This window comes from Dasypus novemcinctus, chromosome 23 (genome assembly GCF_030445035.2).
Source record: "Dasypus novemcinctus isolate mDasNov1 chromosome 23, mDasNov1.1.hap2, whole genome shotgun sequence".
NCBI classification, from domain to species: Eukaryota; Metazoa; Chordata; class Mammalia; order Cingulata; family Dasypodidae; genus Dasypus; species Dasypus novemcinctus.
In genome coordinates, this window is record NC_080695.1 from 15,354,074 (window position 1) to 15,371,509 (window position 17,436).

The 17,436-nt window shown below is 45.0% G+C and overlaps 1 protein-coding gene across 1 annotated transcript in view; it reads left to right on the forward strand.

The window, feature by feature from the left end:
- STAG3 (STAG3 cohesin complex component) overlaps positions 1-14,279 on the forward strand; it is a 44,186-nt gene extending 29,907 nt beyond the window's left edge. Inside the window, exons 27-34 of the mRNA XM_023588398.2 lie at positions 237-385; positions 623-751; positions 852-1,009; positions 10,688-10,862; positions 11,972-12,073; positions 12,374-12,452; positions 13,523-13,594; positions 13,849-14,279. Of these exons, the coding sequence (XP_023444166.2) occupies positions 237-385; positions 623-751; positions 852-1,009; positions 10,688-10,862; positions 11,972-12,073; positions 12,374-12,452; positions 13,523-13,594; positions 13,849-13,857 (873 nt within the window). The 3' untranslated portion in view covers positions 13,858-14,279. The remainder of the gene's footprint in view (positions 1-236; positions 386-622; positions 752-851; positions 1,010-10,687; positions 10,863-11,971; positions 12,074-12,373; positions 12,453-13,522; positions 13,595-13,848) is intronic.
- Positions 14,280-17,436: the final 3,157 nt, after the last annotated feature.

The following is a 17,436-nucleotide window of genomic DNA, read 5'->3' on the forward strand; positions in this document are numbered from 1 at the left end:
TTTCTCTCAGCCTCCTTCACAGTTACTACAACGATTTTTATTTATTATTATAGAGCAGGGATGAAGACTTCCTCGGTTCCAAGGGGTTGGGAGTAGGAGCAGTATTCTAGGAGAAAAAATTAAAAGTAGCAGGTAGCCTCCCAAGCCTTTTATAGTTTTGAGCAGAGAAGGGTATATTCTACTTCTCTATTTCCACCCTCTTCTTCCCTTTTCCTGTGCTATGTCCTTGGACACAGCTGTATACAGAATTGCTGCAGGAACAGGGGCCCCAGGGCCTGAATGAGCTTCCAGCCTTCATCGAGATGAGGGACCTGGCCCGGAGGTTTGCCTTGAGCTTTGGACCTCAGCAGCTACAGAACCGTGACCTTTTGGTCACACTTCACAAGTAAGGAAGTATGGTTGGAAGTCAAGGTACTTGGATAGTCCTCAGAGGGCTGAGCCAGAGGCTGTATGCAGGGAGAGCTGGGAGCTAGGATGAGCTGTTGAGAAGACAAGGACTAGGTCGGTGGGGTGTATGCTTTGGGAGATTAGCTGGGGGTAGGGTGCACATGGGCAGGATTCCTGAGCCCTGGGAGGAACATGGGAAAGAACTATCTTCCTAAAATAATTCTGTCCAATCAAGGGAAGGCATCAAGTTCTCCTTTTCCGAGATTCCTCCAGCTGGCTCCTCTGGGCAGCCCCCAAATCTGGCATTCCTCGAGCTCCTTTCAGAGTTTTCCCCCCGACTCTTCCATCAGGACAAGCAGCTACTGTAAGTTAGTGTCAGTGCTGGAAAGAGATGGGCTTAGGGAAGAAGGGCATGGTGAGGGCCCAGTGACCACTTCAGTGTCTTCATCTCACCCCTTCCTTAGCCTGTCCTACCTGGAAAAGTGTCTACAGCGTGTCTCCCAGGTACCCAGCCGTCCCTGGAGCCCAGTCACCACCTACTGGCATTCCCTCAACCCTCTAGAGAATGCAGCAGAGGCTAGTCCTCAGGGCCACCCTCGCTCCAAGAGGAGGCGCATCGAAGGTAAAGTATGGTGAAAGTACGTTGTCTGTATACCTGTGGGACCATATCAGAGTACTCATTGCTCCTTTATTACTACTACATAGCTACACAGCTAATGTTCTCGTGCCTCCTTCAAACTTTTGCCTTTGGTAAAAATAAAATTTTAATTGAGCATCTCCTATTCTATCATTAGAGGTAGTAATTTTCTTCAAGATTTATCTTGAAGTTTATCAAGTCAGCTTTTTAAATTGATTTCTCTTCCCCACCCCCTTGTCTGCCCTCTCTGTCCATTCGCTGTGTGTTCTGTGTCCACTTGCTTTCTTGTCAGCGGCACCAGGAATCTGCTTCTCTTTTTGTTGAGTCATCTTGCTGCATCAGCTCTCCATGTATGCAGCGCCACTCCTGGGCACAATGTGCTTTTCTCACGCAGGGCGGTTCTCCTTACGGGGCGCACTCCTTGTGTGTGGGGCTCCCCTACACGGGGGACACCCCTGCATGGCACGGCACCCCTTGCATGCATCAGCACTGTGCGTGGGCCAGCTCACCACACGGGTCAGGAGGTCCTGGGTTTGAACCCTGAACCTCCCATGTGGTGGCCGGATGCTCTATCAGTTGAGCCAAATCGGCTTCCCTCATTCCTTTTTTTTTTTTTTTAAGATTTTTTTTTTATGCTCCTCCTGCCCCCCCCCCCCCCGCCCCCCCCGCCGTTGTCTGCTCTCTGTGTCCATTTGCTGTGTGTTCTTCTCTGACCACTTCTATCCTTATCAGCAGCACTGGGAATTTGTGTTTCTTTTTGTTGCTTCATCTTGTTGTGTCAGCTCTCTGTGTGTGCAGCGCCATTCTTGGGCAGGCTGCACTTTGTTTTGTGCTGGGCAGCTCTCCTTACGGGGCGCGCTCCTTGCACGTGGGGCTGCCCTACACGGGGGACACCCCTGCATGGCACGGCACTCCTTGTGCGCATCAGCACTGCGCATGGGCCAGCTGCACACGGGTCAAGGAGGCCCGGGGTTTAAACCATGGACCTCCCATGTGGTAGGCGGACACCTATCCATAGGGCCAAGTCTACTTCCCCCTCATTACTTTTTATGATCAAATAACATGCCATGGTATTGATATACCAGATTTCCTTTATCCCATTCATCATTTAATGGACATTTGGGTTATTTCCACTTTTGAACTATCATGAGTAATGCTGCTATGAATATTCATGTACAGGTTTTGTGTGGACATGTGTTTTCAGTTCTCTTAGGATACCTCTAAGGGTGGCATTCCTGGGTCACATGGTGACTATATGTTTAACATTTGAGGAATGACCAAACTTTTCCAAAATGACTGCACCATTTTACAGTCTCACCAGCAGTTTATGTGGGCTCTCATTTTTGTCCACATATTCAGTAAAATTTGTTATTGTCTATGTTTTAATTTTATCCATCATAATAGCAGTGAAGTGGTATATCATTGTGGTTTTAATTTGTGTATCCCTAATGACTAATGATGTTGAGATCTTTTCAAGTGCATCTTGGCCATTTGTATATCTTCTTTGGAGAAATGCCCATTCAAATCCTTCGCTTATTTTTTAAATAGCTAGGTATTTTTCAGGTTCTTTTTAAAAATTTTTATTAGCAAAGTTGTGAGTACATAGAAAAATCATGCATAGTGTTCAGAATTCCCATGCATCACCCTACCACCGACACCTTGCATTGTTGTGAAGTATTTGTTACAAATTATGAAAGAACATCATCAAAACATTACTGCTAACTATGGTCCAAAGCTTATATTTGGTGTATTTTTCCATAAAGCCACCCTAGTATTAACACGGTGTATTAGTATTGTATATTTATCATAGTTTATGAGAAAACACTCATATTTGTACTGTTCACCACAGTCCATCATCTACCATATGGTTCACTGTGTTGTATAGTCCCATGCCTTGTATACTTCATCAAAGTGTACACTCAGTGGTTCTCAGTTTTGTCACAGAGTTGAACTGCATCACCTCACTTTTAGAACATTTTTCTTAATCCAGTAGAAAAAAATCCCATACCCCCCTATTATTGACCCTTGGCATTGATATAGTACCTTTGCTATTGATCCAAGAATATTACAGTATTACTGTTAAATATAGTCCATAAGTTACAGTAATTGTATTTTCCCATGCATCACCATATTCTTAATACCTTGTAATAATGATGTACATTTGTACAGCTTTAAGAAGGGCATTCTTATATTTACTACCTTTGCTTATTTTTAAATTGGGCAATTTATCTTTTTATTGTTGAGTTGTAAAAGTTCTTTATATATTCTAGATTCAAGTCCCTTATCAGATAGATGATTTGTAAAATTTTTGTCCCATTCTATATGCTTTGTATTTTCATTTTCCTGATGGTGCCCTGTGAAGCACAAACATTTTTTTCCTATGAAGTTCTTTTTTTTTTCTTAAGATTTATTTTTTATTTATTTTTCTCCCCTTCCCCACCCCTCCCCCCCCAGTTGTGTGCTCTCTGTATCCATTTGCTGTGTGTTCTTCTGTGTCCACTTGTATTCTTGTCAGCAGCACCGGGAATCTGTGTCTCTTTTTGTTGTGTCATCTTGCTGCATCAGCTCTCCATGTGTGTGGTGCCATTCCTGGGCTGACCGCACTTTTTTTGCACTGGGTGGCTCTCCTTATGGGGCACACTCTTTGCACGTGGGACTCCCCTATGTGGGGGACACCCCTGTGTGGCACGGCACTCCTTGCATGCATCAGCACTGTGTGTGGGCCAGCTCACCACATGGGTCAGGAGGCCCTGGGTTTGAACCCTGGACTTCCCATGTGGTAGGCGGACGCTCTATCTGTTGAGCCAAATCCTCTCCCCACAAACATTTTTAATTTTGATGAAATCCCATTTATCTTTTTTTCTTTTTGTTGCTTAAGTTTTTGGTGTCATATCTTAAGAAACTATTGCATAATCCAAGATCTCGAAGATTTTTTTTTAAAGATTTATTTATTTATTTCTCTCCCCTGCCCCCCGGCTCCAGTTGTCTGTTCTCTGTGTCTATTTGCTGCATGTTCTTTGTCCACTTCTGTTGTTGTCGGCGGCACGGGAATCTGTTTCTTTTTGTTGGGTCATCTTGTTGTGTCAGTTCTCCATGTGTGCAGTGCCATTCCTGGTCAGGCTGAACTTTCTTTTGCGCTGGGCGGCTCTCCTTATGGAGTGCACTCCTTGGGCGTGGGGCTCCCTACATGGGGACACCCCTGCATGGCACGGCACTCTTTGTGCATCAGCACTGCGCATGGGCCAGTTCCACACGGGTCAAAGAGGCCCAGGGTTTGAACCATGGACCTCCCATGTGGTAGATGGATGCCCTAACCACAGGGCCAAGTCCACTGCCCTATCTGAAAGATGTATACCTGTGTTTTCTTCTAAGCGTTTTGTAGTTTATATAGTTTTAGCTCTTATATTTAGGTCTATGATCCATTTTAAGGTTTTGTGTTTGTTTGTTTTGGTATACGGAGTAGGATAGATTGTGACTTTATCCATCACCATCTGTTATACCACCAGGAACCTCTGCTTTAATTAATTAATTAGTAAATATCTGTTAAGGGCCTACTCTGGGCAAGATACTTGTTAGGTGTTTTAGAATCCAGGAAGGATCCTCAAGTAGCTTTCCATCTAATAGGACAGGGAAAAAAATACATTTATAGAAACTTGAGTTATTAGCAGTCACCAGTAAATTATAACTGTCTGAGGGTTTGTATAGATAAATGCTATAGAATTCAGAGAAGCAAAGTGTCACTTTGTTTTGTTGATCTAAGATCATTTTACCAAATAGATGTAATTTAAACTGACACTTGAAAAATGGGTAAGATTTATATAAGCTGAACAAAGGAAAAATGAGCATCACAGGCTGGCAGGGTCACCCTAGGCAAACAGGAAGGGGTGAGTTAGCCAGAGCTAAACAGAGGTGGCAGACATAAAGGCAAGATAAAATTGACAAGGTTCAGTTGCTCATTCAACAGATATTCATGTAGAACATATGCTGAGAATTCAGCAGCGAATAAAAATAACAAAAATCTCTTTCTTTAGTGAGTGTCAAGTAGTAGTAAATACTATGGTGAAAAACCAGGGAAGAGGGGAAATACTAGTGAGGCAGGGATTACAGTCTGTATTATTAGTCAACTAAAGGGGTGCTGATGCAAAGTACCAGAAATCAGCTGGTTTTGTTTGTTTTTTTTTAAAGATTTATTTATTTATTTAATTTCCCCCCCTCCCCTGGTTGTCTGTTCTTGGTGTCTGTTTGCTGCGTCTTGTTTCTTTGTCCGCTTCTGTTGTCGTCAGCGGCACAGGAAGTGTGGGCGGTGCCATTCCTGGGCAGGCTGCTCTTTCTTTTCACGCTGGGCAGCTTTCCTCACGGGCGCACTCCTTGCGCGTGGGGCTCCCCCATGCGGGGGACACCCTTGCGTGGCACGGCACTCCTTGCTTGCATCAGCACTGCGCATGGCCAGCTCCACACGGGTCAAGGAGGCCCGGGGTTTGAACCGCGGACCTCCCATGTGGTAGACGGACGCCCTAACCACTGGGCCAAAGTCCGTTTCCCTCAGCTGGTTTTTATAAAGGGTATTTATTTGGGGTGGAAGCTTACAGTTACCAGGCCATAAAGCATAAGTTACTTCCCTCACCAAAATCTTTTGCCATGTGTTGGAATAAGATGGCTGCCAACATCTGTCAGGGTTCAGGCTTCCTGGGTTCATTTCTTCCTGGGGCTTGCTTCTCTCCACCTCAGGGTTCCTTTCTTCCTGGGGCTTGCTTCTCTTTCCTCACAACCAAGCTCCTTTGTGTGCTTACTTCCCTGGACTCCAGCTCAAGACTCCAGCATCAAAACTCCAACAACAAAACTCCCAACATCAAAAATTTTGTAACTCTGTCCTTTGCCGTGTCTTTTATCTGTGAGTCTCCACCAACCAAGGGATGGGGACTCAACACCCTACTGACCTGGCCCAATCAAAGCCCTAATCATAATTTAATCATGCCCAGGTACAGACCAGTTTACAAACATAATATCTATTTTTGGAATTCATAACTATATCAAACTGCTACACAGTCTTACACAGAAGATCTTCTCACAGTGGTCAGTTGAGAATGCAAATATTGAGCAAATACCTAAAAGGGTAAGGGAGGGAGGGTGCCTGGTGTCTCACAGAACAGTGTCCCAAGGGGACAGCCAGTCTGAAGGCTCTGATGGGGAATGTGGCTGACAGGTTCAGGGAACAACAGAGAAGTCCAAGGTGGCCAAGAACAGAGTATGTAAAGGAGAGCAGGTGAGACAGGAGACCAGGTGGGTCACTGGAGCCCAGCACATATAAGGTGAAGACTCTGGCTTATATGATGAGGGAAGTGGGAAATCATTAACGAGTTTAAGCAGGGGAGTGACAAGATCTGCCTTATGTTTGTTTTTTTTTTTTAATTTTTTTTTATTTTTAAAGAAGGTTTAGATTACATAAAGGTTACATAAAAAATACAGGAGATTCTTATATACCCCAACCCTTCCACCTCCACATTTCTCCCATTAACAATATCTTTCATTAGTGTGGTACATTTGTTACAATTGAACACATAATGAAGCATTGCTACTAACCATGGTCTGTAGTTTACATTGTACTTTACACTTTGTACCACACAATTTTACAGATTTTGGCAAAATGTATAATGGCCTGTATCCATTGTTGCGATGTCATATAGGACAATTCCAATGTCCCCAGATTGCCCCATGTTACACCTATTCTTCCCTCTTCCTCCCCTCAGAACCTCTGGTGGCCTTTATATCAATGACACAAGTTCTTCCATTGCTAGAATAATAATCAGTCTACTTTGGTCCATAGTTACTTTCCCCCTTCCATTTGTTCATTCCTCAATCTTGAGGACTTGGGGATGGTAATGCCCACTCTGTTTCTGAGAGGGGCCTTAGATTTTATAGAGCATATGGATGGAACTGTCTTGCTTGCAGTTGTAGATACTGTCTGGTTTTTGGGATGGGTGTTGTTCATCATCATCCCTTTGTTAGTCGTCCTGGGTGAGTCATATGAACTGGAGAGTAGGTGTTGCAACTCCCCTGAGATTCAGGGCTCAACCAGCATATGAATAGCTAGAAGAGTTAAGTCTCTGGGACATATATTTAATGAGATAGTGCTAATTATAGGTTCACATAAAAGGGACAGAAGAGCCCTATGTAGGGAAATTATAAATGAGTCTAACTCTGTTACATTGAGGAGCATTTAAAAGGATACTTATGGCTGCTGTGTTGAGAACTGGACTGAAAAGGAGCAAGGGATAAAAGAAAGAAACCAGTGAGGAAGCTGTTTTAGGATCCAGGTAAGAGAAGAGAGTGATTTAGAATAGGATGTGAGCAGTAGAGGTAGTGAAAAGTGGCCAGATTCTGATGTATTTTGAAGGCATTAACTATAGGATTTCCTGACAGGCTGGATGTGGGATTTAAGGCAAAGAGAGAATGACTCTGAGGCTCTTGGCCTGACAGTTGGAAGGATAGAGTTGACATCCACGGAGATGGGGAAGGCTGTGAGTGAAGCACTTTGTGGGGAAGGTCAGGGGTTTGGTTTTGGCCATGATACTACAAGTGGAGATGTTGAGGATACAGTTTGGCATATGAACCTGGAGTGCAGGGGAGGAGAGCCTTGAGATGAATTTGTGAGTTGGCAGAGTGTAGGTGGTGTATCAAGGTGTGAACCTCAGTGACTGAGGAACCTATGAAGATGGAGGAGAGGAGAGGCCCAAGGACTGAGCCCTGGGGCCTTCCAGCATTGACTGGGAAGGAATGACCAGGGAGGCAGAAGAAATGCAAGGAATTGGGGTGTCCTGGAAGCCAAATGAAGAAAGTATTTTAAGGAGGAAGAGTTGATCAATTGTTTTGAAAGCTACTGATAAGATGAGGACCGAAAATTGAACATTGGATTTATAAATATGGCGGTCACTGTTAACCAGGGCAAGCACTGTTTATGTTGGGGCTACAGGGTAAAGGGCATTTAAATGAAAGAAATTTGAACTTTATTCTAAGAGGATGATTAGTCATTCAGGGTTTGTTTTGTTTTGTTTTCCAGGAGGTATTGGGATCGAACCTGGGACCATGTACATGGGAAGCAGGCACTCAGCCACTGAACTATGAACTACACCTGCTCCCCATTCAGGGTTTTTTGAACAGGGAGTGTTCGGGGGGGGGGGGGGCTTTTTTTTTTTCTTTTTTCTCCCCCTGCCCCCACCTCCGTTGTCTGCTTTCTGTGTCCATTTGCTGTGTGTTCTTCTTCTGTGTCTGTTGTATTCTTGTTTGGTGGCTCAGGAAACCCATCCTGGGACCTTCCAGAGTGGGAGAGAGGTGATCATTCTCTTGCTTCACCTCAGCTCCCTAGTTCGCTGCGACTCATATTGTCTCTCTCTCTGTCTCTTTTTTCGTTGCGTCATCTTGTTGTGTCAGCTCTCTGTGTGGGGGGCACCAATCCTGGGCAGGCTGCACTCCTGCGTGGGGCTATACTCCTTGTGCGGGGGGGTACCCCAGTGTGGGACGACACTCCTTGCACATGGCAGCACTCCACGTGGGTCAGCTCGCCACATGGGCCAGGAGGCCCTGGACCTCCTATGTGGTAGGCATAAGCTCTATCAGTTGAGCCATATCCACTTCCTGGACAGGGGAGTTTTATAATGAAAACAATGTTTTAAAATTAATCTGATGGTCTGCAGAGGAGAGGAAATATAAAGTAGAAATATGAGTTAAGAAGTTGTCACAGTAGTTCAGGTGTACAGTAATGTATAACAGTGAACACCTCAGCTGGGATGGAGAGGAAGGACTTGATTGTAGTCTGGCCTTAAGAAAATTAACATGGTGACTATCAAAGTTAGGTGGAATGGGAGAAAGTGACTCTCATATTGAGTCTGAAAAACAAATGAGGAATGGAAATAGAGTCAGGAAGGGAAGCCAGTTTGGGGATGATAAGTTCAGTCGTGGACCAGTGAATTCAAGATGACAGAAGTATATTCAAGTGGAAATGACAAACTCAGCGCTGTAGTTCTGGAGCACAGATGCAGTAGGCCATGGTTATTATTGTGGGGTTAACACCAAGGAGAGAGTAGAGGCGGTGAAGAAACACAGGGTCCCCCACCTTTCCTCTCCAATCTCAGCCTGGGGTGTCCTGGGTTCCCTAAGATTAGTGTTGCCACCTTCTGGGGCCCCAGAATTTCCTTTGGGGATACAAACTTGGGGTGTGTAGCTCTTCCCTGTTTTCTGTAGTCCTTTCTACTTGAACCAGTAGCGGCTCACTTTCAGGTTATTGTTTTTAGTGTATAAAAATGGCTGTGGGGAGGGAAGGTAATGAGGATATGAAGAATTACCATTGATAGACATTAATTACAATTTGATTTATGTTTTAAGATTTTATTATCTGGATTTTCTCAGATGTCTTTTTTTTTTTTTGTACTTTTTTAAAAAAGATACACGGATCACACAAAATGTTACATTAAAACATATAAGATGGGAAACGGACTTGGCCCAGTGGTTAGGGCATCCGTCTACCACATGGGAGGTCCGCGGTTCAAACCCTGGGCCTCCTTGACCCGTGTGGAGCTGGCCCATGTACAGTGCTGATGCGTGCAAGGAGTGGCCTGCCACGCAGGGGTGTCCCCTGTGTAGGGGAGCCGAGGAGTGCGCCCCATAAGGAGAGCCGCCCAGCGCGAAAGAAAGTGCAGCCTGCCCAGGAATGGCGCCGCCCACACTTCCCGTGCTGCTGACGACCACAGAAGCAGACAAAGAAACAAGATGCAGCAAATAGACATAGAGAAATAAATAAATAAATCTTAAAAAAAAAAATAAAAAAGTTAAAAAAAAAAAAACATATAAGAGGTTCCCATATACCCCACTCCCCACCCCCGACTCCTCCCACATCGACAGCTTCTTTCATTAGTGTGATACAGTCACTGCATTTGATGAGTACATCTTGGAGCACTGCTGCACCGCATGGATTATAGTTGAAGTTGTAGTTTACACTCTCTCCCAGTCAGGCGTCTTTAAATTCTTTCTTCTCTGCCTTTTTCTTGAGGAATGAGAGCCTTACTATTTTAGCCCCAGGTCCTCCACTTTTCCTTCATACCAGAAACCACATTGACATTGCTACTGTATCTTTTTTTTTTTTTTTTTCCTGGCCTTTAGGAAATTCTGTCTTCATCTTTTTATTGTTCCCTTGCCCTCATGCTTCCACCCTAGTAGTTTCTCATCACAAAACTCTGTTGAAATTTTAAGCTTTTTCTCACTAGAGATATCGTGAATGGTAAGATTTCAGATGTCTTCGTTGATTAACTCAGACCCACTTCCTTTCCCATTTCTCACTCTTTTGGAATCCAACTTTCTTTCACATTCGAGTTCATATGTTTATTTGTGAAATATATATTTATATCTCTTTCCATCTTTTTTTTCTAAGCTGTGTTACAATTTTTTCTTGGACAAGCCTAGATATGATCCTCTAAGCCTTGCTTTTTAGTACACAGTCTTTTCATGAGCTTCCTGTTCATTTTTGAGTCTCAACAGAATGAGGCCGTACAGGTTTTCCATTCTCTTCTTTGTTAACTTTCACTTCAGAAATCCTGGGCAGGCCTTGTAAAAGTAAAAATGTCTGTAGAAGGTACTGGGCTGTTGTTGATATGTGCATCTGCTTCTCTGCAGGCCCTTCTAAGCAGAACAGAGAGGACATCTTTCCATCCCACGAAGAAAGCCTACAGCTGAGCAGCACCCCATCCACACCGACCCTCACTTCTACAGCTGTGAAGAGTAGGCAGCCTCTGGGGGCATTAGAGGAGATAGAAGAAGAGAGTGGTTCAGAATCAGAGATTACCCAAGGGTGAGGACCAAGAGGCGAATCTGGGTCCCTGGCTTCCCAGTTAGGTGTCTTACCATCTTCATCTTGCTGTTTCTGTTCTTTCGTTCCCACCTGCAGGATGTTCTCCTTCTCTGGTTCTTCTCTAGTCCTCTTCTGTGTTTTTATCTTTAAATTTCTCTTCCTCCTTACATACTGAGCTTTTCTCCCCTTTAAAACTGGCTACCTTACCTCCTCCTTTTAACCTTTACTCTTTTGTGTTTTTTTTAAGATTTGTTTTTTTCTTGCCCCCCCTCGTTGTTTGTGCTCACTGTCTGCTTGCTCTGTCTGTTTGTTGTGTGCTCATCTTCTTTTTAGGAGGCACCAGGAACTGAACCTGGGACTTCCCATGTGGGAGGGAGGTGTCCAATCACTTAAACCACACCTGCTCCCTGCTTCTTGTGTCTTACTGTGTTTTCTCATTGTGTTTCCTCATTGAGTCATCCCGTTGTGTCATCTTATTGGGCCATCTTGTTGTATCAGCTCACCATGCCAGCCCATCGTGTCAGCTCACTGTCTTGCTCGTCTTCTTTAGGAGGCACTGGAAACCAACCTGGGACCTCCTAGGTGGTAGGCAGGCACCCAACTGCTCAAGCCATACTCACTTCCCTAGCCCTTACTCTCTCTCTTTTTTTTTTTTAAAGATTTTTTAAAAATTTATTTCTCTCCCCTCCCCCATTTGTCTGCTCTCTATGTCCATTCGCTGTGTGTTCTTCTTTGTCCGCTTGCTTTCTTGTCGGGCAGCACTGGAAATCTGTGTCTCTTCTTGTTGCATCATCTTGCTGCATCAGCTCTCCATGTGTGCACCACCACTCCTGGGCAGGCTTTGCTTTTTTCGCATGGGGCAGCTCTCCTTGTGGGGCGTACTCCTTGTGTGTGGGGCTTCCCTATGCAGGGGACACCCCTGTGTGGCACGGCACTCCTTGTGCGCATCAGCAGTGCTTGTGGGCCAGCTCACCACATGGGTCAGGAGGCCCTGGGTTTGAACCCTGGACCTCCCATATGGTAGGTGGATGCTATCAGTTGAGCCAAATCCACTTCCCATCTAACCTTTACTCTTAATCCTGTCAGTGATCCTCCTTCATTCCCAACAGCCAGCCCCTTTCAGGTGCCCAGAGGCCAAGGAACTCAGGTCCACAGCATTCTCATACTCTGCCCATCCCTTCAGCTCCTCGACTGGGCAGTCGACTGACCCGGTGAGCTTTTCTCATTATCTTTCATCTTCACCCCACTGTGGAGGCTTCTCCCCTTATCCAGTGCTTCTGTGCCAGTGATTTTTGGACTTGTTTTAACCTTAGAACACTTACTTCCAGTATGATGTGGAACCCTAGTATGTAAAATTGATTTTGTAGAATTGCTCTGATTGAAGCAGGAGGGGTTCTAGAGCCCTGCTTAACTTACTGCCCACCACTGCTGCCCTGAAGGGCCTCTGAGAAACTCCCAGGGATCCTTCAAGAAGAGTTTGAAAAATCTCTACTCTTTGCCCCTGCCATCAGACTCAGCCTTATGGAAGAGGAGGAAGAAGAGTTAGCAAACCAGGATGAGTCAAGTGAAGAATGGCACGAGGCAGACAAGGTAAGTGGACCGAGCAACTTCCTTCTCCCTCTCAAATTAGAGGCAGGTGAGAGAAAAAGAAACTAGAATGAGTGTCCCCTCTCAATCCTGATGATACTCTTGTCTCAAAAATCTGCTTAGTAAAGAAGGGAGGTTTGTAAGATACCTTGGACTTGGTTATTTACTCTTGTTTGAAAAATAAGGAAAAGAAATTAAAAATAACAAATAAGTATTGTTACCTCTAAGCCCCCAAGAATCTCCTATTTGGAAGGAATCCTAGAGCTAGAGATGAAAAGTCACTTAACCCAACCTTGCCTGCCGTTCATTAAGTCTCTCCACCACCTGCGCATGCAGGCACACATGTGCCCCATCCCTTCCCTCCTCTCCCCTTTGGAGGCCTGCCCCCATTCCATGTCATTCCACTCTCCCTTTTTTACCCTAGCCTGCTCGCTTCCCCAGAATGGAGTGCTAACTAGAGAGTCGGAAAACCATGGAATTTGGAGTTAGTGACCTGAGTTCAAATTCTCATTTCTACCAATTGCTAAGATAACTCCTTAGCCCCTATTAATCCCCATTTCCTTATCTGCAAAATGGAGCTTTTACATGAAATAGCACCTTACAGACTGAAAGGGGCTATGTTAGGTCAGTTGCTGCTGCTCTTCCTCTTCCTCTGGCACCACTCTTTGAGTGGGGAGGAGAGACCACACAGGGCAGGGGGATGGAGACCTTGGACTCAGAAGGAAAAATCGAACAATGATATCTTCAGTCAGAGAGCAAGGCCCCTGTTAAAATATTCTTTTCCTAAATTCCCTTAGGAAAAAGTCCATTTTCTTTACTTCCAATACTGAACTAATCTAAGAGTCTCTACCTAGGCAGCCAGGAGAGGGGACAATTCTCTGAGGGTTCCCTGCAATCTGTTGCTCATCATCTGTCGCCCCTGCCTTTGATAATCTTTCCTCCCTGGCTGTGCCGTGGGGACCTACTGTTCTTCCCTTGTACTTGCTGTGAAACTGGAAAAGGAACTTGGTTATTGCTTGGGACATACTGGGAGTAGAGGAGACCTTCCTGACTTTTGACCCTATTCTGTTTAGCAACCAAGTAGCCACTCCTCCCCTGGTGAGCACTGGCTGGACCTCTTAGATTCTACAGAGCTGAACATTGAGGTGCGTGTTCCCAAAATGGACTGGAGGGCAGGTTAAGAGGGATTGTGTGTCCCTGGGGAATGTTGACAGGTAACCTCTGTTGCCCTGTCAAATAGTTAGAAGTCCACAAGCTGCCCTCTCAGGTGTCTGTGGTGCTTTTGGAGAGTATGGGGGTGGGAATTTAGAATTGTAATTTGGAGGACTGGGCAGACGTTTATTTGCCTTTAAACTATTGGTTATGTCTGTGTGTTTTCCTTTCATCTTTCTCATTACAGGATTTCTGACATGACTCTGTGCCCCTCTCCATCTCCATTCCCCTCCTCAAGGACATAACCAAACAAGAAAAAAAGCAAAATGAACCATCACTTCCAGGCCCCATCCCTTGGTCTCTGAGGGGACGGTGGGGTGGAGTTTGCCTTGCCGACCTAACCTTTCTCTTGGATAGTTTTGTGTCAGGATGGAGAAGCCTTGACACCCTCTCCTTCCTAATACATGACAGTCCTGTCCCTTTATGAGTGAGCACAATGCCTCTTTCATGCTGTGTTTGGAGTATGGGGAGAGGCGGCTTTACCTCAGTATTTGGAGAAGGGTATTATCTCCCTGTGTTTAATGGAAAGAGTCCATAATTTTCCTGTGTTTTTGGAATATCATCTCTCCCAGTCTATTTTGTGCCCTAGTGATTAGCTCAATAAACATGTTTGAATCAGCTGGTGTATTAGTCAGGGTTCTCTAAGGAAACAGAACCAATGGGAGATATCTATAAATAGTATGAGATTTTACAAATGATCTCACACGACCGTGGGGATGCACAAGTCCAAATTCTATAGGGCAGGCTGCAAACCAGGGCCTCCTGTAATGAAGGACCTTGATGCCAGGAGATGCTGTCTGTCTGAAGTCGAGATAGGAATTCTTCCCCTGAATGCTGGAATCATTTCCCCTTTTAAGGCCTTCAGCTGATTGGATGAGACATCACTCACTGCTGACAGAAATCTCCTTAGTTGATTGTAGATGTAACCAGCCATCTCTGCAATCAACTCACTGATGATTGAAGTCCATGAAATGCCCTTGTACTACACTTACCAGTGCTTGCTTGACCAGACAGCTGGTCACCATTATCTGGCCAAGTTGACACATTAGCCTAACCATCACAGCTGGTTTCCAAGAGCTTGGCTTGAGATTTAGATGATAGAGGTTAGGTTATTTGTCTACTGGAATCTGAAGTGACTCTGCCTAGTCGCCTGGCCCGGCATACCTGTCATCCAACACACACACACACATTGCTTTGTACGTGGGTTCTCAGTGATGTATTGCTTAGCAGTCAAGACTGGGTGGGGGGGGGAGTTAGGGAGAGATTGGCTGCTTTTAAATAGTTTGTCTAATGGTGACAGTTTAGGCCTAAGAGAGGGAAGGTGCATCCTGGTGGAGGGCAGAGTGGGGTGCCTTGCAAAACTTCCCCTCTCGTCTGGATTTAGGCCAGGGGTTCTTTCCAGGGTTATTTAATTCCCTCACCTCTAAGGCACTTTTAGTTTGTCAAAGGACTGCCAGTGCAAAGTACTAGAATTGTGTTGGTTTTTGTAGAGGGCATTTATTTTAGGTAAAACCTTACCATTCCAAGGCTGTGAAAAGTCCAAATCAGGGCAACATAAGAGGTGCTTTTTCACCAAATTCAGCTACTGTTTATTCTATTGTCTGGACACATGGCAAAGCAAGACGAATGCCAATCTCTGCCAAGGTTTCAGCCTTCCTTTCTGGGGTCACCATCTCCTCTTGAGCTGTTTTGTGGCCCAGCCTCTTTGAGCCTCTGGGGGCTTCTGTTTTTCTGCAGTCCTCTCTCATGTTGCAGAATCAAACATGCCACCTCCCTTTCCTTCTTGAGCTGCTCCTTGGGCCCAGCCTTTTGGGGCTTCATGCTTAAGTAATCCTCTCTCTTACATGGCAGCTCCCTTTTCCTGTGTCTGTCTGTGTGTGTCTGTGCCTCCGTTTATATCTAGCCCAGCAAGAGGGTGGAGAATCAACCTGAGTCATGCCTCACTGACATGGTCTAATCAAAAGCCCTCAATCGACCTTACCAAGTAATCTAATCAAAGGCCCCTCTATTGAATTTAATGCAACAAGGGGTACCACACCCAGAGGAATAGATTAGTTTAAAAACATAATCTTTCTCTTTTCTCTCATACTGCCACAGATACCTATCATAATTTGTAATTCATAAAACCATAATATCTGAGAGTTGAGGAGAAATTTAGATGTTACTCTAAATGTCCATTTCAGAATTCCAAGGTACCCTTGATCCCTCCTTATCCTTCATCCTCACATCCCATCTAATTATTAACCAAGACCTATCAAATTGGTCTCTAAAATATATCTCTAATCCATCTCCTTTTCCCTCTCCCCTTTTCTCACTGCCACCATCCTATTCCAAGCCACCATCATCTCTCACCTGGACTACCACAAAATAGCTGCCTGGAATCTGCCTCCTTTAAATGTTGGTCGTTCTTGTTTCTGCTTCTTAGAGCCCCACAGAATACCTCTGTCCCCTCTTTTCCCTCTGACAACTGTTCTAATTATGACAACAGTTGTCACATTCTAATCTGACTGGTTTCTTCTACAGTGTAAATAGTGCTTCAGCCTCTTCTTTCAGATATCATTTCTCCTTTTCCCCTGTGCTGGAGGTCTGCTCTAATGACAGTTTCTGACTACGGTCTCCCAGCCAGCCAGCCAGCAGCTGCACAGGCGTCTTTACTTCCTGTGATCAGGTCACTCTGCCATTTAATGGCCATGCCATGCTAATCTACATTGTGGTCAGCCCAAACCGTTTTTCCTTCCTTCCCCTCTTCCTCCTTACACCCTTTTCTCTCCCTCTGTCCTTCTTTCCCTTTCCCTCCCCACTCCCCTTCTGTCTGACAAAAGCTAGAAGGTTGTGTGTCTCCTTTCGGACAAGCAGCCTTTCATTGCCCTGGGGGAAGCTAACCGGTTCAGAGCTCTTTAGCCTATGTTCTGGTAGAACAGCTCCTGGGAGAGGAACCATTTTTATTTTTATTTTATTTTTTTTCTGTTTTTTAAAATTTTACTTTTATTTAGAGACATTGTAGGAAAAATCATGCAGAAAATAACAGGATTCTCATATATCACCCCACACATGCGTGGTTAAAATGGGAAATTTTAGGTTGTATATGTGTTATCAGAATATAAAGGTTTTTAAAAATCATATAACTACAACACAGTGAGCCCTAATGTAATCTATGGACTATAGGAGCCTTTTTTTTTTTTTTTAAAGATTTATTTATTTATTTAATTCCCCTCCCCCCCTCCCCTGGTTGTCTGTTCTTGGTGTCTATTTGCTGCGTCTTGTTTCTTTGTCCGCTTCTGTTGTCGTCAGCGGCACGGGAAGTGTGGGCGGCGCCATTCCTGGGCAGGCTGCTCTTTCTTTTCACGCTGGGCGGCTCTCCTCATGGGCGCACTCCTTGCGCGTGGGACACCCTTGCGTGGCAAGGCACTCCTTGCTTGCATCAGCGCTGCGCATGGCCAGCTCCACACGGGTCAAGGAGGCCCGGGGGCCCGGGGTTTGAACCGCGGACCTCCCATATGGTAGACGGACGCCCTAACCACTGGGCCAAAGTCCGTTTCCCTATAGGAGCCTTTACAAATGACATCTGGGCATAGAGTGGGAAAACTCTGGTGATGTTACAGAGGCCACTAAAGGCTCCAAAAGGTAGAATTCCCAAGTTACTTAAATACCAACCAATTTCAGGTACTTCACGAATCAAAAGAGATATTGGAGGCTTTGGGTAAACGTGGATATCTACCTGCAGCCCTACAGCCTGGTGTGCCAACTGAGGCCCAGCCTTAGAATTTGTGCACGT